This window comes from Procambarus clarkii, chromosome 28 (genome assembly GCF_040958095.1).
Source record: "Procambarus clarkii isolate CNS0578487 chromosome 28, FALCON_Pclarkii_2.0, whole genome shotgun sequence".
NCBI classification, from domain to species: Eukaryota; Metazoa; Arthropoda; class Malacostraca; order Decapoda; family Cambaridae; genus Procambarus; species Procambarus clarkii.
The window spans coordinates 8,353,657-8,375,728 of record NC_091177.1 but is presented as its reverse complement, the minus strand read 5'-3'; the positions used below and the strand labels follow the sequence as shown (position 1 = coordinate 8,375,728).

Genomic DNA, 22,072 nt, shown 5'->3' with positions numbered 1-22,072 from the left:
CAGTGTTGGTGTTGCGACTGTTCCTTCAGTGTTGGTGTTGCGACTGTTCCTTCTGTGTTGGTGTTGCGACTGTTCCTTCAGTGTTGGTGTTGCGACTGTTCCTTCAGTGTTGGTGTTGCGACTGTTCCTTCAGTGTTGGTGTTGCGACTGTTCCTTCAGTGTTGGTGTTGCGACTGTTCCTTCAGTGTTGGTGTTGCGACTGTTCCTTCAGTGTTGGTGTTGCGACTGTTCCTTCAGTGTTGGTGTTGCGACTGTTCCTTCAGTGTTAGTGTTGCGACTGTTCCTTCTGTGTTGGTGTTGCGACTGTTCCTTCATTCCTGCTATATTGCTACTAATGCTCTTCTTGCTATGCTGCTGCTGCTGTTCTTGCTATGCTGCTGCTGCTGTTCTTGCTATGCTGCTGCTGCTCCTCCTGATTTGTTGCTAGTACTACTAGTATTCATGCTACGTTGACCGCGGCGCATGGCTCTCTCTTGAATTATGAAGACCAAAACTCAACCATGCTTGCCTGCCTGCCACCTTGTGTGTCTGAATGCCTGTCTGCCAGCCTGCCTGTCTGCCAGCCTGCCTGCCAGCCAACTAGACCGTCACCAAGCCACTCAGACTGCCAATCCAGCATGCCAGGCAGCTAATCGTCTAGACAGACAGCCAGCTAGCCAACCAAACAGCCAATCTTCCAGCCAGTCGTTCACCCAAACAACCAGTCAGTCAGCCAGCCAGCCAGCCAGTCAGACAGACAGACAGACAGTCAGGGAGCCTACCAACAGCCAGACAGCCAGCCAGACAGCCAGACAGACAGAACAGTCAGGGAGCCTACCAGCCAGCCAGACAACCAGCCAGTCGGCCAGTCAGCCAGCCAGACAGCCAGCCAGACAGCCAGACAGACAGACAGTCAGGGAGCCTACCAGCCAGCCAGACAACCAGCCAGTCGGCCAGACAGCCAGCCCGACAGCCAGCCAGACAGACAGCCAGCCAGACAGCCAGCCAGACAACCAGACAGTCAGACAGCCAGACAGCCAGCCAGACAGCCAGCCAGACAGCCAGCCAGACAGCCAATAGGGCAACAATGGAGACACCTACTAACGAGCTTGACGCTAAAGTAGGCCACGCCTGTATGCCGTGAGGCACGTAGAAGAAAGGCTTTGCCCTACACGGACACGGACAGCAAACCCAGGTGGTTTGGGACGTGCCCGGTGGTGGCGTCACGGAGGAACACCCTGGAGGGGAGAGGCGCACGGTGGGGACACGCACAAGGTCTTCCTCCTCGACTCACACACACACACACACCTATATACACGACCTAGTTGGGTTTGGTAATGGGGTGAAGGTTACTGGGGGGGACTGCTGTTGCTGCTGCTGCTTATTCTCAGTGGTTATCTTGAGGTTATCTTGAGATGATTTCGGGGCTTTAATGTCCCCGGGGCCCGGTCCTCGACCAGGCCTCCACCCCCAGGAAGCAGCCCGTGACAGCTGACTAACACCCAGGTACCTATTTACTGCTAGGTAACAAACTAGGTGGTAACTAGGTGGTGGTGGAAGTGCTGTTGTGCTCTGGTGCTGTTGTGCTCTGGTGCTGTTGTGCTCTGGTCCTGTTGTGCTCTGGTGCTGTTGTGCTCTGGTGCTGTTGTGCTCTGGTGCTGTTGTGCCATGTTGCTGTTGTGTTCTGGTGCTGTTGTGCTCTGGTGCTGTTGTGCTCTGGTCCTGTTGTGCTCTGGTGCTGTTGTGCTCTGGTCCTGTTGTGCTCTGGTGCTGTTGTGCTCTGGTGCTGTTGTGCTCTGGTCCTGTTGTGCTCTGGTGCTGTTGTGCTCTGGTGCTGTTGTGCTCTGGTCCTGTTGTGCTCTGGTGCTGTTGTGCTCTGGTCCTGTTGTGCTCTGGTCCTGTTGTGCTCTGGTGCTGTTGTGTTCTGGTGCTGTTGTGTTCTGGTCCTGTTGTGCTCTGGTGCTGTTGTGCTCTGGTCCTGTTGTGCTCTGGTGCTGTTGTGCTCTGGTGCTGTTGTGCTCTGGTCCTGTTGTGCTCTGGTCCTGTTGTGCTCTGGTGCTGTTGTGCTCTGGTGCTGTTGTGCTCTGGTGCTGTTGTGCTCTGGTGCTGTTGTGCTCTGGTCCTGTTGTGCTCTGGTGCTGTTGTGCTCTGGTCCTGTTGTGCTCTGGTGCTGTTGTGCTCTGGTGCTGTTGTGTTCTGGTGCTGTTGTGTTCTGGTGCTGTTGTGTTCTGGTCCTGTTGTGCTCTGGTCCTGTTGTGCTCTGGTCCTGTTGTGTTCTGGTGCTGTTGTGCTCTGGTGCTGTTGTGCTCTGGTCCTGTTGTGCTCTGGTCCTGTTGTGCTCTGGTCCTGTTGTGCTCTGGTCCTGTTGTGCTCTGGTGCTATTGAAAGTGACGCTGTTCACGGTGTTCTTAAGGTTAGTGATGGCTCAGTTTGTTAAGGAGGAGGAGGAGGAGGGCGGGGGGGGGTGAAATGTGTTTTGTTAATGCTAATATTTATTGTAAGAGACGACGACGTTTCGGTCGTAGGTGACACAATCGACTTGATAATGGTCCAGGACGGACCGAAACGTCGTCGTCTCTTCAATTTCTAGTGTGTTTTATTTAGTTAACATTTTTCAGCCAGGTTATTGTGACTTCTCACCTGCATAATGTTTATGTGTCAGTGTGTCGTCACACTTTATGTGTCAGTGTGTCGTCACACTTTATGTGTCAGTGTGTCGTCACACTTTATGTGTCAGTGTGTCGTCACACTTTATGTGTCAGTGTGTCGTCACACTTTATGTGTCAGTGTGTCGTCACACTTTATGTGTCAGTGTGTCGTCACACTTTATGTGTCAGTGTGTTGTCACACTTTATGTGTCAGTGTGTCGTCACACTTTATGTGTCAGTGTGTCGTCACACTTTATGTGTCAGTGTGTCGTCACACTTTATGTGTCAGTGTGTCGTCACACTTTATGTGTCAGTGTGTCGTCACACTTTATGTGTCAGTGTGTCGTCACACTTTATGTGTCAGTGTGTCCTTAGTGTTGTTAGCGGTGGTGTTTGTAATGATGCTCGTGTTAGAAATGACTTTGTTAGGCCGTGTTATTCGCGGTGATGCTGGTGAGGAGGATTGGGGGGGGGGGAGGAGGAGGTGATTTTGCTGTTGGGGTGCTCTTGATTAAGCTTACTCTCCCTGTTGCTTGATTAAGCTTACTCTCCATGTTGCTTGATTAAGCTTACCACCATGTTGCTTGATTAAGCTTACCACCATGTTGCTTGATTAAGCTTACCACCATGTTGCTTGATTAAGCTTACCACCATGTTGCTTGATTAAGCTTACCACCATGTTGCTTGATTAAGCTTACCACCATGTTGCTTGATTTAGCGTACCACCATGTTGCTTGATTAAGCTTACCACCATGATGCTTGAGTAAGCTTACCACCATGTTGCTTGATTAAGCTTACCACCATGTTGCTTGATTAAGCTTACCACCATGTTGCTTGATTTAGCGTACCACCATGTTGCTTGATTAAGCTTACCACCATGTTGCTTGATTTAGCGTACCACCATGTTGCTTGATTAAGCTTACTACCATGTTGCTTGATTAAGCTGACTGCTGTGATGCTGTTGCTCTAGTTTCTTCTTTCATCTCCCGATCATGCTGTTATCTATCAACCGTCTACAGCTTTTATTGGGTCTCGTAGTACAATTATCTTCGTTTTTCCCTCTCACAATCGGGCAGATTCCGGGTGGAAGAGAAAGGGGCTGCGCACGTTTCCTTTCACCTAATGCACCTATTCACCTAGCAATAAATAGGTACACGGGATTTAGGCAACTCTTTGGGAGTTGCATCTTTGGGAGGATCAGTAGTTCGACCTGAGAGAAAACCTCAATACATACCTAAGTATATATATGTGGTACGGAAGTGGCATTGGTGGTAGAGGATTGGCAGTGGTGGTGGTAGGAGATTGTAAATGGTGGTAGGATAGTGTCACAGATGATAGGGAAGCATCAGTGGTGGTAGTGACATTGAACAGCAGCTGCATTAACAGCTGACACGACTGTCAACAATGACGGTGACAGTGCTGAAGCTGCGGGGGATATCCTAGTCATGTTTCATGTTATCTTGCTCCTTTATGAAATTGTCTTCTCCTGTCTCTGATGGTGAAGGTTGAACTTAAAGTGCTTGTTTCGACGTATCAAAACATTGGAATCATTCGGATAATTTTCACTGCTTCACGGAGCTGAGCCTGAGATTGATCGACCCTTTCACGGAACCAGAAATTTTCTCACAGGTCGTCTGGCTGGGGTTATGGCTCATAGATCTCGGCTAGGAATTTTGCAGATATTTTCAAACTCTCTTTTTGAGCTGATACAACGGTGATTTTTTTACACCCATGGGATTATTTTAACTGTCTGTCGGACACTTCTACAAATATGACCAGAACTACACATAAGGGGCATAACTGGCCGACCCCTCACAGTGTTCAAGAGAGAACTGGATAAGCACCTCCAAAGGATACCTGATCAACCAGGCTGTGACTCATACGTCAGGCTGCGAGCAGCCGCGTCCAACAGCCTGGTTGATCAGTCCGGCAACCAGGAGGCCTGGTCGACGACCGGGCCGCGGGGACGCTAAGCCCCGGAAGCACCTCAAGGTAGAACACGGAAGACACCTAACGAATCAGTATCGTCCAATATCTCTACAAGAAAAACATTTCACTTTTTTTTTGTAAAGTTTGGAAGAGCGTAAGGACGCGGGTAAACTTTATATTATTTCAGTTGGTGTCTCTATTTATCTTTCCAGTAATATAAATTTCATTCATTGGAAAAAACTACAACTAAAATCTCTCGTGAATTTAATTGAATTCAGTTCAGTTCTGTCCAATGTGATCTTCATTTGTTAAATGTATTCATTTTATACACAGTTATATCCAATATTTACACGCAACATTTATTACACAAATTTAAGGAAGAGAAATTACTGCAATAAAATGGAGATCCCCTTGTTAGGGCAGGGGGGGGGGAGGGATGTCGTCCAGGGCAGGGGGGGGGAGGGTTGTCGTTTAGGGCAGGGGGGGGGTTGTCGTCCAGGGTAGGGGGGAGGAGGGTTGTCGTCCAGGGCAGGGGGGAGGGTTGTCGTCCAGGGCAGGGGGGAGGGTTGTCGTCCAGGGCAGGGGGGAGTGTTGTCGTCCAGGGCAGGGGGGGGGTTGTCGTCCAGGGCAGGGGGGGGGAGGGTTGTCGTCCAGGGCAGGGGGAGGGTTGTCGTCCAGGGCAGGGGGAAGGGTTGTCGTCCAGGGCAGGGGGGGAGTGTTGTCGTCCAGGGCAGGGGGAGGGTTGTCGTCCAGGGCAGGGGGAAGGGTTGTCGTCCAGGGCAGGGGGGAAGTGTTGTCGTCCAGGGCAGGGGGGAGAGTTGTCGTCCAGGGCAGGGGGGAGTGTTGTCGTCCAGGGCAGGGGGAGGGACGTCGTTTAGGGCAGGGGGAGAGGTGTTGTCGTCCAGGGCAGGGGGAGGGTTGTCGTCCAGGGCAGGGGGAGGGTTGTCGTCCAGGGCAGGGGGAAGGGTTGTCGTTTAGGGCAGGGGGAGGGTTGTCGTTTAGGGCAGGAGGGAGGGTTGTCGTTTAGGGCAGGGGGGGAGGTGTTGTCGTCCAGGGCAGGGGGGAGGGTTGTCGTCCAGGGCAGGGAGGAGGGTTGTCGTCCAGGGCAAGGGGGAGGGTTGTCGTCCAGGGCAAGGGGGAGGGTTGTCGTCTAGGGCAGGGGGAGGATTGAATAATTTTTTGTTGTATGGAACTGTGAGGGGGGGTCATCTGGAACGTCCACAACCCCCCCTTCAGACCTCTACCTTTCCCTCTGACCTCTAGTACCTTCTCCTCCTCCTCAGATTTGACCCTTAGTCAGAGGTCAAGGGAGGAGGTCAATTATCATACTCAGCAGTTGACCTGGGCCGTATGAAAAAAGTGATGTGTCATATATTTGAAAACTGAAAAGAGCAAGGTATATTAAAGAACAGATATTAAGAACTGCGAGATAGAAATAGATAAACAGAGTGTGAGATAAAAATAGATATACAGAGTGTGAGATAGAGATTGACGAGGAGCAATTCGCTCAGGAAGGAAGGGAGGTCCTGGTAATAATCATATCATTAAAGCAGTTCATGTTTACTGTCATGAAGTGTACCACGCGAAACATTATCTTGTGTAGCGATGTAGGAGAAGTGGGGGAATAGTTGTGGGGGGAAGAAATGGAGGAACAGGGAGGGGTGAGGTAGGGACGGAGGAAGAGTGCAAAATGAAGGGAAAAAGGCAAAGAAAAGAGAGGCTTGCAAGGGGGTACATATGAAACATTCTGGCCAACAGTGGTGCATAAATTGTAATTTGCCATTTGAGGTCAGCGAGATAACTTGGCACTTATCGCTTTTTGGGGCACTACGCCAGCCTGACAAAAAACACTTAGGTCTCATTCGGATGCAATGTCGCTAAGACGGAGAATCTGCATGACACTGAATGGTTATAGCGTCGACTCTGGTGCTGGGGCATCACGATGCCTCATGTGGGGTGTCTCAGGGAGCGGTTACTGATGCTGTGAGAACCATTTTGGTGCCGTGAGTCAAACTGTAACAACTGTGTGAAATAACATACTCCGCGGACAGCATCAGTACAGTACAAACATCTGCGCTGCCTGGCGTGTGGTGCAAGTGACATAAGGATACAACGGAACACCTGCAAAAGCTTCCGCATTGCACAGGTGATGCGAGGTCACGGCAGAGCATCAGCTCGGACAGCACCTCCCTCGGAAGACCGTGGGAACCTGCCGTGAGAGACACACAGCCTGCCATCTCCTCTCGTCTCCTCCTCCTCCCGCCCAGCTGATTACTATTTTGTTGTTGTTTATCATGCGTCTGGCAGCCACAATGTTATCTTTTTTTGGCGGGAGAGGAGGGGTGGCTGCTGATTTTTATTCGAATTAGCGTTTAACAGGTGACATTTACATTGTATTTGTAATTTCTTATTGTCTTTATCATTATTATGCATACTGCTTGTCACATGTTTTGCGTGTCAGTATTTATGTCGCTGTCATGCATGATTGCGTGTAAACAAAACATTGTCCGGACATATTAATCTCAGTGTTATGACTGTCTTCCTCGTGTTTTACGCTCTATAGTCTCCCAGTCCTTCAGGTGAACACAGGCGAGAATGGCGAGAGGTCAAGGTTAGGATCAAGCATAAAGCATGACTCTACACATCTCCCCCATTCACTTCCCCAGCACTTTACCTCCTCCTTCACCTTTTCGCTGGTGATCTGTTGCTTTACTGAGCATGATTTGTTGGGTTTATGAGCATGATCTGTTGCTTTACTGAGCATGATTTGTTGGGTTTATGAGCATGATCTGTTGCTTTACTGAGCATGATTTGTTGGGTTTATGAGCATGATCTGTTGCTTTACTGAGCATGATTTGTTGGGTTTATGAGCATGATCTGTTGCTTTACTGAGCATGATTTGTTGGGTTTATGAGCATCATCTCTTGATTTACTCCGCGTGATTACCACTAATATTACAGTCGTGCTATTCAGCGATCTTTAATACATTTCAAGAATTTAGAAACATTGTAGATATTCCTGGAGAATTTATATTTTAGTTCTTCAGATTTCTTCAGTGTTTCAGGTGTGTTCATTACTTCAGATTTCAGGTGTGTTCATCTGTCTGTCCCTCACGCGACACCTATAGGGTGATGTCTATCCCTCACGCGACACCTGTAGGGTGATGTCTATCCCTCACGCGACACCTGTAGGGTGATGTCTATCCCTCACGTGACACCTGTAGGGTGATGTCTATCCCTCACGCGACACCTGTAGGGTGATGTCTATCCCTCACGCGACACCTGTAGGGTGATGTCTATCCCTCACGCGACACCTGTAGGGTGATGTCTATCCCTAACGTGACACCTGTAGGGTGATGTCTATCCCTCACGTGACATCTGTAGGGTGATGTCTATCCCTCACGTGACACCTGTAGGGTGATGTCTATCCCTCACGCGACACCTGTAGGGTGATGTCTGTCCCTCACGCGACACCTATAGGGTGATGTCTATCCCTCACGCGACACCTGTAGGGTGATGTCTATCCCTCACGCGACACCTGTAGGGGTAATGGCTCCAAATACTCGGCTAGTTAGACTTCGTCAGTGATCCCTCCACGAATGGAGGAGGTGGAGGAGGAGAAAAACGGTCCTTGAGACGCCCTGGAGGGGAAGAGGTGGAGTAGGGAGTCGAGGGAAGACAAGGACTCGGGGATGGTAGCAGTGAGGGGGAGAGGAGAGAGATGTAGCGACTGAGAGGCGGAGTTTTGTGTTACTGGCAACACTAGTGCCAGCCCTTGTGGTATTGGTGGCACTAGGGCCAGACCTGGTGGTATTGGTGGCACTAGGGCCAGACCTGGTGGTATTGGTGGCACTAGGGTCAGACCTGGTGGTATTGGTGGCACTAGGGTCAGACCTGGTGGTAGTGGTGGCACTAGGGCCAGACCTGGTGGTAGTGGTGGCACTAGGGCCAGACCTGGTGGTATTGGTGGCACTAGGGTCAGACCTGGTGGTAGTGGTGGCACTAGGGTCAGACCTGGTGGTAGTGGTGGCACTAGGGCCAGACCTGGTGGTAGTGGTGGCACTAGGGCCAGACCTGGTGGTAGTGGTGGCACTAGGGTCAGACCTGGTGGTAGTGGTGGCACTAGGGCCAGACCTGGTGGTAGTGGTGGCACTAGGGTCAGACCTGGTGGTAGTGGTGGCACTAGGGCCAGACCTGGTGGTAGTGGTGGCACTAGGGTCAGACCTGGTGGTAGTGGTGGCACTAGGGTCAGACCTGGTGGTAGTGGTGGCACTAGGGCCAGACCTGGTGGTAGTGGTGGCACTTGGACGATACTTGGCACCTCACTACATCGGTAGTCCGGACAAAAACGAGAAAGTCGAGACAGATTGGAGTGATCCACTAACAATTACCAGGGGGTGGGAGTAGCCCCCTCGGCGACCCCATCCCCCCCTTTCACCTTCCCTTCCCCCTCACACTCTGCAATCCATTTTCCCACTCTTTCCTTCCCTCTCTAACGGTCTCTACCCCTTGTAATTTTCCTCCCTCGATCTCTTCCCCCCTCTCATCTTCCTTTTCCTTCCACTCCCTGTCCCTCTCACCTTCACCCCGTGGGCTCCCGTCCCCTCTCACCCTCCCTCCCTCCCCGCACCCCCTCTTCCAATAGAAGGGTGCTCTGGGAGAGTGTTGAGCGCTCAGAGCCCGTGGTGGCCGGAGGCAAGGTCGGTACCTGGGGTAACTTTCCACCCCTGGGAGTGATCGCCTTTGTTATGCTGCCACTACCATTATTGTCGGTTTTTATTTATCACGTTAACACTGCTATTATGGTAAGTGAGGGGAAGACAATGAGGGAGGGGGAAGACAATGAGGGAGGGGAAGACAATGAGGGAGGGGAAGACAATGAGGGAGGGGAGGACAATGAGGGAGGGGAGGACAATGTCAGCGGAAGGCAGTGGGTGAGAAGGAGACATGTAGTGTGGGAGGTAATGACAATGGGTAAGATGGAGGAGAGTGGCATTACTCATATCTCCCAATCATTGCCTGCTCTCATCTCTCTTTTCTCGATCGACTCCTACCATACTTTCCACCTTTCCCACCTTCATCGCTGTCTTCCCATTTGACCTTTCTCCTACCATCTCTATCCTCTTTTCCCTTTCTCCTTCCCTTTCCCTCCCCTTCTCCACATTTGTTCCATGACTTGTTTATGTTTTGGAAAATGAGAATTACTTTACGTTTTGTCATAGGCATGCAGCTATGTAGTATGCCTTATACTGTTTGAAATTATATGAATAATAAGTTTGAAACAGGTACAGGTTCACTAATTAACTAAAAAAATGAAACCAGTAGCAATCCACTGGTGATTTCAGTAGATAGTAGAAATCTTTTGGTGATTTCGTTAGAGAGCAAGTAGGAATCCACTGGTGACTTTAACAGACAGTAAGTAGTAATCCACTGGCGATTTCAATAGTGAGTAGAAAGTTATCCACTAATGATTTCAATTGAGAGCAAGTGGTTGTCCACTGGTGATTTCAATAGAGAGTAGATAGTAATCCACTGGTGATTTCAAAAGAGGGTAGATAGTAATCCACTAATGATTTCAATTGAGAGCAAGTGGTTGTCCACTGGTAACTTCAATAGAGAGTAGATAATAATCCATTAGTGATTTCAATACAGAGTAGGTAGTAATCCACTGATGATTTCCATTAGAGCAAGTCGTAGTCCACTGGTGACTTCAATACTTCAAGACTTCAAGTAGCTGATATATATATATATATATATATAAATATACATATATATATATATATATATATATATATATATATATATATATATATATATATATATATATATATATATATATATATATATATATAAATATACATATATATATATATATATATATATATATATATATATATATATATATATATATATATATATATATATATATATATATATATATATATATATATATATATTACATTAGTCAACCCGTCCTTACACTAGGCTGTTTAAAGCAGCAGCCGTTCTCCCCAGTCGCATTCATCAGTTTTAACATACTGTGTATTAAAAATTGGTTTGTTCTTATATATAAATTAATATTATTATACATAAAAATTATATGTATAGTTAGGCATAGGTTAGGTTAGGTGTTTAGGTTCTGCTGGCGATTATTTGTATTTGAAGAACATGGGTGAAGCATTTATAGAATTGTGGTTCTAACAGAGGAAAGTGAGCGAAGCACTTGTTCCGGAAGTGTTCGAACGTCATCAGTTGTGAGTCGTGTGTAAACCGCTTTTCATTCATTAACGGGGTTTTGGTGGTTGGATTAACGAGCTTGGATCTTTGTATGCGAGGACGGGCTGCATTAGTGGGTGAAGCCTTTACAAAGTTACGATTCAAAGAGAGATAGTCAGCGAAGCACTATTCGAAAAAATTTCGAACATTTTCAGTTGTTCGAACTAAACGATGTGTAAACAGTTTTTCATTCTCAAACAGCGAGGGGTTTGGCGGCAAGATTAACGGCCATTTGGCCTCTGTTGATAAGGATCGGCTGATTATTCGACCCGTCCTCAGACCAGCCAGCGGTCTACCCCAAAGACGCATTAATCAATTTTAATATGCTATTCATTCTAAATAGGAATTTTCTCAAATATATATTAATATTGTTATATATCAGCATATTGTGCATATTTAGCCATAGGTTAGGTTAGAGGTTTAGGTTCTGTTGGCGATTAGTTGTATTTGTTGTACGTGGGTGAAGCAATTACAGCGTTGTGGCTCGAACAAATGTCTCCACCGAAGCACCTGTTCCGGAAGTGTTCGGACATCATCAGTTGTGTGTCGTGTGTAAACCGTTTTCCATTCATAAACAGGGGGTTTGGCGGATGCACGGAATGAACTTTGGCCTTTGTTTATGATGACGGGTTGGATTATTGCGTGGATAACCGAGTCGAAAACTCTGATCCTTTCGATTCCGGTCTCATTCTAACTACTGAGATACTTTCCAAGATAATGAGCTCCAAAAATGACGAACTATAAAACAGAACAGCGAAATCGTCGTTAGTGAAAGGGTGCTCCATTTTCTCGCAGTGATCTCGTATAGCAGAGGATGCAACTTTCCTGAGGGGCGAACCAGTACGGTAAGATATACTCATGTAGTCACAAATATGATATTTGAAGTATCGCGAGGTACTTTTCATGTATCCAACATTACAGTCCAAACATTTAACAAATAAACAACACCTGATATGAAGAGGAGAAATGATCTCTACGTTTTAAGTACAGTGGCGTACTTGTTAGTAAACACAAATAGAAAACTAATTTGTGGATAAATATCTTTTAGAACATTCGTTCCGTTCTAATATAATAGCTAACAGGAACCAAATACGTAAGTTTATTATAATGCATATCTTTAGGGACTTAATGATTTACTGCTAGAGGACTATGCAAGAGGTGTTTCATACTTGAAGGTTCAGTATGATCTTAACATATGCTAGACTTTCATGAAAAATGTCCAAAATGCATTACGAGTGTTGCTGGGTGTTGGTTGGATATATAAATCGTATGGTAGCAAATGAGTTGCAGGACTAGCTAACACTTATAAGGCAATCGACGGTGGAGTGGTGTCGATACTGTGGAATTCAGTGAGATGATCCCCCGGTCTCCCATGTTCGAATATCCTGGTGAGATCATCAGCCCGTCCTCATAAACAAAGGCCAAAGTCCATTCCATGCACCCGCCAAACCCCCTGTTTATGAATGATGAACGATTTCCACACGACTCACAACTGATGACGCTCCAACACTTCTCGAACAAGTGCTTGACTGATGACTTTTGTTCGAACCACAACGCTGTAAATGCTTCACCCACGTACTACAAATACAAATAATCGCCAACAGAACCTAAACACCTAACCTAACTAATGCCTAAATATGTACAGTATGCTAAAATATAACAATATTAATTTATAGATGAGAAAATTCTCCATTTGTTGTAACATTTGTATTGTGTCGGCATTATAATACTTGGTCAGCTTGCATGCTTCATGTTCTGACGGACGACAGTGGAACAGGACACGTGTGTGTGTGTGTATTTACTATTTGTGTCTGCAAAATCGAGGTATTAGCCCTTGGACCCCACCTTTCTAACGAATCTAATTTCCTCTATTATGTCTATTGCATATATTTCTCTTAACACGCGCGCACACACACACACTCAAGGAAGCAGCCCGTAGCAGCTGTTTAACTCCCAGGTACCTATTTACTGCTAGGTGAACAGGGGGCATCATAGTGAAACAAACTCTGCCCATTTGTTTCTGCCTCATGCCGGGAATCGAATTTAAGCACATGGGACTACGACTCCCGAGTGCTGTCCGTTCAGCCGCGAAACCCCTGTGTATTCACCTAGTTGTATTCACCTAGTTGTACTTGCGGGGGTTGAACTTTGCTCTTTCGGCCCGCCTCTCAACTGTCAATCAACTGTTTCTAACTACTACTACTACTACTATTTTTTTCACATCACACACCCACATACACACACCTCAGGAAGCAGCCCGTGACAGCTGACTAACTCCCAGGTACCTATTTACTGCTAGGTAACAGGGGCATAGGATGAAAGAAATTCAGCCCAATGTTTCTCGCCGGCGCCTGGGATCGAACCCGGGACCACAGGATCACATGTCCAGCGTGCTGTCCGCTCGGCCGGCCGGCCCTCAACACACACACACGGCCGGTGTGTGTGTGTGTGTGTGTGTGTGTGTGTGTGTGTGTGTGTCTTGTATCGTTTCATTATGTCAATATTACTCTTTCTTTTTCTCTTTCATCTTCTCATCATTTCCTGATATTCCGTTCTCCCCATCCGCTTTGAATTCGTCTCACCTCCTACTCACTTCCTTGTAATCTTATAACAAAAAAAATAAAAAAGGAGGAAGAAGTGGGGAAAATTCGAGGAGTCAATATTATCCGGACAGCCTCACTGATCCTGAGAAACAAGTCCCTAGATCGAGTATGTTTCTTCGCCTGGCTGTTTTGAGTTTTTTTCAGGGTGAAGAAGAACCCTTAAAGGTTCACAGGCAGCGGCCCGTGTTGCCTGTGTGTGTGTGTGTGTGTGTGTGTGTGTGTGTGTGTGTGTGTGTGTGTGTGTGTGTGTGTGTGTGTGTGTGTGTGTGTGTGTGTTAACTATGTGTGTCTGCAGAATCGAGCTATTAGCTCTTGGACCCCGCCTTTCTAACCAGTCTATTTGTCTTGTATGATATCTAATACATATATTTCTCTTACACACACACACAAACACACATCCCCAGGAAGCAGCCCGTAGAAACTGTCTAACTCCTAGATACCAATTTACTGCTAGGTGAACAGATGCATCAGCGTTAAAGAATCTGTCCATTTGTTTCCACCTCCACCAGGTAATCAAACCCGGGACATTGGGACTACGACCCCCCAGGAGCTGTCCACAAGTTTTATTGTGTGTGTGTGTGTGTGTGTGTGTGTGTGTGTGTGTGTGTGTGTGTGTGTGTGTGTGTGTGTGTGTGTGTGTTCATCTAGATGTGCTTGCAGGTTTGAGATCAACTACTATGCCCCCACCTATCCAACTACGGGTCAGTTAATGTAATGACGATCATTCGTCGTGATTCTCATCGTTTTATTCTGTTGTAGTACTTTATTAAGTTCGCCCCTATAGTCCCTCCCAATAGTTGTCATCAATAACAGCACCTCGTAGCTACGTCCTTCAGCATCCATCATCACCACAGCATCTCACTTCCGTGAACGTAAGGGCCGTTAAGATAACGGGGATTTATGTCCATTTCCGTCAATTGTTCTCTCATTATGGTTGTAAAAAGTGAAAGTTCGTGTAAAGAGGTGCTGTGATATATGAGTTTGTCTGTCTGTCAGTGCATTCCTGTCAATCTATTTGTCTTCCTTTCTTGGTGTCTGCGTTACAGGCTTTTCTGCCTGTCAGTTAGTTTATGACTGTCTATTCACTTGCCGCTCTGTTTTCTTGTCTGTATGTCTCGTATCAAAGGGTCCGTCAATTAGTCTGTCTGTCTGCCTTTCTGGTATTATCACAATTTAACATTCTCTCAGACAGTCACACACTGCCAGACAGTTCTCTCACTCTCACACGCTCTCTATATCTATCACACAATTTAACAGCCTTCACAAATACGTATCTACTCTTACTAAATCTAACAAGCATCCCTACGTTCTGTAGAAGTCTGAGGGTGCTATCACTCTCTCACTCACTCTCATTCTTGCACACTCTCTCGCACTCATTCTCACACACGCTCTCGCACACCTTCGTGTACGCTCCCGCACGCACTCACACACGTTCCCACGCCCTCGTTAGAGTAACCCTCTGCTCTGTGTAAGTCTTTTTGACCTAGAAATGAAGGAGAGGATGTAAAGGCGAGGGAAGGAGAATGTCTAGAAGAACAATTATAGCACACACACACACACACACACACACACACACACACACACACACACACACACACACACACACACACACACGCAAGCACAATTAGGTGAGTCCCCTATACACATCCAACCCGTTCTCGCACTTGCTTTTAGTCAATATTGGCTTATTTAATATGTACATATGTGACATACTAATTGATTGTGAATATTTTAGTTTACCTTGAAAAGCTTCATAGAAAACACCGACCTCACCTAACCTTCATAGTATGTTAAGATAAGCATCTTATTGCTTCATATTTACAATTATTACTAAACCTATCAACGGTATAGGTTAAGTAATAATTGTAATTAAGAAGCAATAAGATGCTTATCTTAACATACTAAGAAGGTTAGGTGAGGTCGGTGTTTTCTATGAAGCTTTTCAAGGTAAACTAAAATATTCACAATCAATTAGTATGTCACATATGCACTTATTAAATAAGCCAATATTGTAAGCAAGTGCGAGAACGGGTTGACAAATCCGGTGCCAATACACATCTGAGGTGAGACCCACTCCCCTGTATGCGTGCCCAGCTTGTATCCTCCTCCTGAAAAGAACAAGGAAAAACAAGGAAAGGTGTAAAGATATGTAGCGAGTGATGACCAGACCACACACTAGAAATTGAAGAGACGACGACGTTTCGGTCCGTCCTGGACCATTCTCAAGTCGATTGTCGACTTGAGAATGGTCCAGGACGGACCGAAACGTCGTCGTCTCTTCAATTTCTAGTGTGTGGTCTGGTCATCATACTTCAGCCACGTTATTGTGACTCATCGCCTGCATATGTAGCGAGGCCTGTTCCTGAGCTGCTTTTGAGCTACGAGGAAAGTCAGGGAACTGTACCTCGTCTCTGGAGGAGAGGAGAGATAAGGGAAGGAGGGGAATGACAACGACTTATAAGATTCTGAGGGAAATTTACAAACTTGACAAAACAACATTGTTCAAAGCCAAGTTGTGAGGCATAGATGAAAACTATTGTAAATCACAGACATGTACGAAAGAACTTTATATATATGTATGTATATTTTGCGGGTACTACGTCTGGTTGATTGTAGGGACCTATAAGCCTCGAAGAAGACGATATGCAGCACCCGGGAGAGCCTTGTCGGGCTCTCGTGCAAATCACATATCGTCTTCTCCTACCAACCCTCTTTATATTCACATATATAGGGAAATTTATTGTACAAGATAACATGATTACAAAATGTGGCCTTAACACATACACAACACAACCAAAACAAGTAAAATGAAAAACGCGCCAATTAGAAACATTGATAAAAGTCAGAGGCAGATTCGATCGTTGTTGCAAGTCAAACACTTTTTCGAATTCTTCCGAAATTGAACTCGTGCCCAAGACGCAACAGGCATTTTCCCCTCTGAATACCCTCTCTCTCTCTCTCTCTCTCTCTCTCTCTCTCTCTCTCTCTCTCTCTCTCTCTCTCTCTCTCTCTCTCTCTCTCTCTCTCTTTATATATATATATATATATATATATATATATATATATATATATATATATATATATATATATATATATATATATATATATATATATATATATATATAACAATTATAAAAGTAGAAATCGGCACTATTTAATTGGACAAACCGGAAAACTATTTTTTACATGTGTTGAAAAGACAAATTAAACTAACCTAACCGAACATTCCCAGGCCTAACACACGATATCTGAGGCCTAATATAGTACATTTGTGTGCTATACTAGGCCTAGGAATATTTCAGTTTGGTTGTTAGCTTCATTTTTTTAAGAGTTCTTTACTAGTCAGTATACAACTATCTAAAAGCTAAGTACGTACGAATTCGTGACTATTGACGATCGTCACAACAGCTGCTATCTAAACAGGAGGATGAGTTCCACACACACACATTCACCAGTTGATTGACAGTTGAGAGGCGGGACCAAAGAGTCAGAGCTCAACCCCTGCAACCACAACTAGGTGAGTACACAACAACCCAACCAGACCAGGATCAGAACTGAGAGGAATGAATTATAAGAGAAGACTAAAAGAATAAATTCTCTCGTTATTGGATGAAAGCAGAAACACGAGAGACATGATCGCTACATACTAAACACTCAAAGAAGTAGGAAGCGCTAACAATGACAGATTACGGGAGGTACACGAACAAGGTGACACAGGTTGAAACTAGAGACATTAAGTGATCAAAATACATCATAAACAATATGTTCGGTGTCAAGGATCAGAACAAATTTGAATGCTGTAAAGTTAGTGACGCCAAGCACAGTTTCAGCATCAGATATGATGATTGTGCATCAGATGCACAATAATCTTGGAGACATGTGCGCAGCCCGGTTAAGAGGCAGGACCAAATAGCTGAAGCTTATCCCCCTCAAGTACAACTTGATGAGAGAAACTAGGTGAGTACATACGTTAAGTACAAGTTTTATTAAATTAAAAGTAAGTTGCATCGTAGCTCCATTATTTTCTTCGCTGTAGTGCGAATTATATATTTCTCGTCAACTCAAGAAAAGTATCTCAAGGCTCTGTCATAGGCCTTATAGCCTCTGGGCTTGCATGCTTCTTGCCCCAAGTCACGTGACCAGCTGTCTGGTTGCTACGGTGGCTTCACGGTCGGCCGCCACACAGCGCCATCATGCCCTTTCTAATTACCCTAAACTCGACTCAACTGTGTCTGAGTGTGTGAAGTGTGTGGGAAGAGAGAGCGCATGCCATGAAGCAGCTGCCGTTACGCATTTATATACGCACGTCTCAAAGGGCGTATGTTAATGCGTAAGTGCGAAGGATCTCCGTGATGCACAATGGCGTAGCGAATTCTGTCATTATGTTTTACTTATCCATAAAGTGGCGTTGTGCGTTCTGTCAATATCATTTTATTTGATTTATCGCTTATGAGATGAGCCACGGCTGAAGAATCAAAATATTCGCAGGTGCGCAGCAAAACAATATTGTAATATTATTATATAAACGCTATGGGGTTATAAATTAATGGTAATGCTTCATAACAAAGGTTATAAATTACGATTTCCTGATTGTAGGAGATCGAATGTTAAGAGATTCGACTTTTTTGATAGATAGAAATGCGGAGAATTTTTTTTCTGAAAAGTTTCCAGTTTTGGAAAAGCGCCAATATACCTCCAGAGCCTTGTTGATAAGCATGTACCGGACACCGCGTGGGTGATATTGCTGGTACCCGTTGTCCCACATTCTGATCTCTCCAATACCACAACTAGCAAGATCAAGAGAGAGAGCAAGAGCACATTAAAAAAAAACAAGAGAGAAAGCTAGAACAGATGCCGGAACGACAGACAGACAGACAGACAGACAGACAGGCAAACAGAGTGAAGGTGTATGACCAGAAATAAAAGGCTTCTAGAATCAGAATATATCATGTAAACTATAAGACATAAACGATGAGAGAAGGTGTCAAGCTGCAAGTAACACACCGACACTGAATACAATATGCCTTGTTCAGAATATTTACAAGAAAAACGAAGAAAGCTCATGGAGGAATGAAAGAAAGAATTATGAGCAAGTGAAAGGAGGAAGATTAGTGGAGGAGGAGGAGGTGGGGGGGGGGTTAAGGAAGTGAAGGCATAACGTGACTTAATGATTAAGAAGACACAGGAAGTGAGATGTGAAGGGAAGAAGGGGTAGTAAGATGGGGGAGAAGAAGAACTTAAGAAGGAGGGCGAGAAAGAAGAGGGGCGGAGTAAGAAGAGGGAGGGGGGGAATAAGGAAAATTAGGGGTGAGGAGAGAGTAAAGAAGTACAGAAGGAGGAGGAAGAGGCAAGAGGCAGACGATAAGGAGGGACAGGAATGGCAGGAGCAACAGGAGGAGGAGGAGAAAACGGAAAGAGCAGAAGGAAAGAGAAGAGGAGGATGAGGAGGAAAGAGAGAAGGAGAAGGAAAGAGAGAAGGAGGAGGATGAGGAGGAGGAAAGAGAGGAAGAGGAAAGAGAAAAGGAGAAGGAAAGAGAGAAGGAGGAGGAAAGAGAGAGGGAGGAGGAGGAGGAAGAGAAACAGACGAGAACAAGAAGGATGTCTCAAGAAGGAGCAAAAGATCATCGCAGGAAAACTCTAATTTGTTAAACAATTAAAGTTCAGATTTATGATGCATCGAGTCGAGCTGATGTTTTGTTCCTGGTCATGGTTGTGGTTATGGCCATGGTTGTGGTCATGGTTATGGTTGTGGTTGTGGTTATGGTCATGGTTATGGTGGTGGCCATGGTTATGGTTGTGGTTGTGGTTATGGTTGTGGTCATGGTTATGGTTGTGGTTATGGTGGTGGCCATGGTTATGGTTGTGGTCATGGTTATGGTTGTGGTTGTGGTTATGGTTATGGCTATGGTTGTGGTTATGGCCATGGTTGTGGTTATGGTTATGGCTATGGTTGTGGTTATGGCCATGGTTGTGGTTATGGCCATGGTTGTGGTCATGGTTATGGTTGTGGTTATGGTGGTGGCCATGGTTATGGTTGTGGTTGTTGTTGTGGTTATGGTTATGGCCATGGTTGTGGTTATGGTTATGGTCATGGTTATGGCCATGGTTGTGGTTATGGTTATGGTCATGGTTATGGCCATGGTTGTGGTTATGGTTGTGGTTGCAGTTATGGTGGTGGCCATGGTTATGGTTGTGGTTGTGGTTGTAGTTATGGTGGTGGCCATGGTTATGGTGGTGGCCATGGTTATGGTGGTGGCCATGGTTATGGTCATGGTTGTGGTTGTAGTTATGGTGGTGGCCATGGTTATGGTTGTGGTTGTAGTTATGGTGGTGGCCATGGTTATGGTTGTGGTTGTAGTTATGGTGGTGGCCATGGTTATGGTGGTGGCCATGGTTATGGTTGTGTTGTAGTTATGGTGGTGGCCATGGTTATGGTTGTGTTGTAGTTATGGTGGTGGCCATGGTTATGGTTGTGGTTGTAGTTATGGTGGTGGCCATGGTTATGGTGGTGGCCATGGTTATGGTTGTGGTTGTCGTTATGGTGGTGGCCATGGTTATGGTTGTGGTTGTAGTTATGGTGGTGGCCATGGTTATGGTGGTGGCCATGGTTATGGTTGTGTTGTAGTTATGGTGGTGGCCATGGTTATGGTGGTGGCCATGGTTATGGTTGTGTTGTCGTTATGGTGGTGGCCATGGTTATGGTTGTGTTGTAGTTATGGTGGTGGCCATGGTTATGATTAAGGTTGTGGTTATGGTCATGGTGGTAATAAGTGTAACACCCCAGGTGTAACAATCACGAGGCCCCTGACACCCCAGGTGTAACAATCACGAGGCCCCTGACACCCCAGGTGTAACAATCACGAGGCCTCTGACACCCCAGGTGTAACAATCACGAGGCCTCTGACACCCCAGGTGTAACAATCACGAGGTCTGACACCCCAGGTGTAACAATCACGAGGCCTCTGACACCCCAGGTGTAACAATCACGAGGCCCCTGACACCCCAGGTGTAACAATCACGAGGCCCCTGACACCCCAGGTGTAACAATCACGAGGCCTCTGACACCCCAGGTGTAACAATCACGAGGCCTCTGACACCCCAGGTGTAACAATCACGAGGCCTCTGACACCCCAGGTGTAACAATCACGAGGCCTCTGACACCCCAGGTGTAACAATCACGAGGTCTGACACCCCAGGTGTAACAATCACGAGGCCTCTGACACCCCAGGTGTAACAATCATGAGGCCTCTGACACCCCAGGTGTAACAATCACGAGGCCTCTGACACCCCAGGTGTAACAATCACGAGGTCTCTGACACCCCAGGTGTAACAATCATGAGGCCCCTGACACCCCAGGTGTAACAATCACGAGGTCTCTGACACCCCAGGTGCAACACCCACACCCTGAGCAGTGTTGACAGTGAGGGTCCTGGAGGGACTGGTGATGGTGTGGGTTCCTAAAACAGTTGCTAAAGTGCGTCACTGTAACCGACTCTAAATTTGTAGTTAAAACTTAATGATAAACGTTAGCTTAGCCCGCCGTGTAGAGCAGTCCAGCGAGTTGCCGTAACTTGTAAACGTTCTTACTATACACTCTGTGAACCCCCCCAAAAAAAACTTTTTTTGGGGGGTGTATGAATTGCCAGTGTCATTTTGGGTCTTGTTAGATCTGATTCCAGATTTTGGCAATATGTTTTTGTAGGAAAATTATTTTCTTCTCTGGGTATATTTATTTCCTGCTAATTATTATATCCATAAAGTAAAATACCAAGATGGTTTTTTTTTACATTTTTTCTTCTATCCTTTCAGGTACAGCAAGACGGAATACGCATATGGCTCAGGAGCCCTCTTGGCGTACGTGCGTATTGATACATGCGCGCACTGAGTGAGTTCTCTGTTTTTATGATTTTATACATCGTCCAGGATCATCTGTATGTATGTATGTATGTATGTATGTATGTATGTATGTATGTATGTATGTATGTATGTATGTATGCATGCATGCATGTACATACATATATGTATGTATGTACATTCATACATTAACAGCAAGGACGGCAAACAAATGCATGCATTTGTTTGCCGTCCTTGCTGTTAATCTGTATTTATTTAATTGTAAATTTTATCTGTAGAGTGCTTGTTGAACTGCGCCAGTGTTCAACAGTTGTCTCTGTTGCATAAGAACACAAGACTTAAGGAAACTACAGAAGGCCTATTGGCCCATAAAAGGCCGCTCCTAATTATATTCACCCAGACTCCTTTATATACATGTCTAGTCTACGTTTGAAACAATCCGACCCTTTCTCTATTATTTTACCCAGTAATTTATTCCATAAATCAACAATCCTGAAGAGTCACCTCTCTGGATTTACCACCAGATATTTACGAACCGAGGATATCCATAAGTCTCAACACCTCGTTTATAAGGGCCAGCAACATCACGACAGAAGATGAGTCGGAATTAAAACTGTATTTTAATTTTTTGGCTGAAGTGAGACTTGGAATAATCAGCATTTTTCCAGAATTCTTCCAACTTGTTGTTAAAGACGTCTCATCTTTTGATTTAAATTTCGTTATCTTCTTGAGGTTATTTTGAGATGATTTCGGGGCTTAGCGTCCCCGCGGCCCAGTCCTCGAC

The 22,072-nt window shown here is 45.7% G+C and overlaps 1 protein-coding gene across 1 annotated transcript in view; it reads left to right on the top strand.

The window, feature by feature from the left end:
• Positions 1 to 11,589: 11,589 nt before the first annotated feature.
• Positions 11,590 to 22,072, top strand: part of LOC123754879 (protein let-653) — a 73,088-nt gene continuing 62,605 nt past the window's right edge. Inside the window, exons 1-2 of the mRNA XM_069332870.1 lie at positions 11,590 to 11,676; positions 21,244 to 21,319. Of these exons, the coding sequence (XP_069188971.1) occupies positions 21,267 to 21,319 (53 nt within the window). The 5' untranslated portion in view covers positions 11,590 to 11,676; positions 21,244 to 21,266. The remainder of the gene's footprint in view (positions 11,677 to 21,243; positions 21,320 to 22,072) is intronic.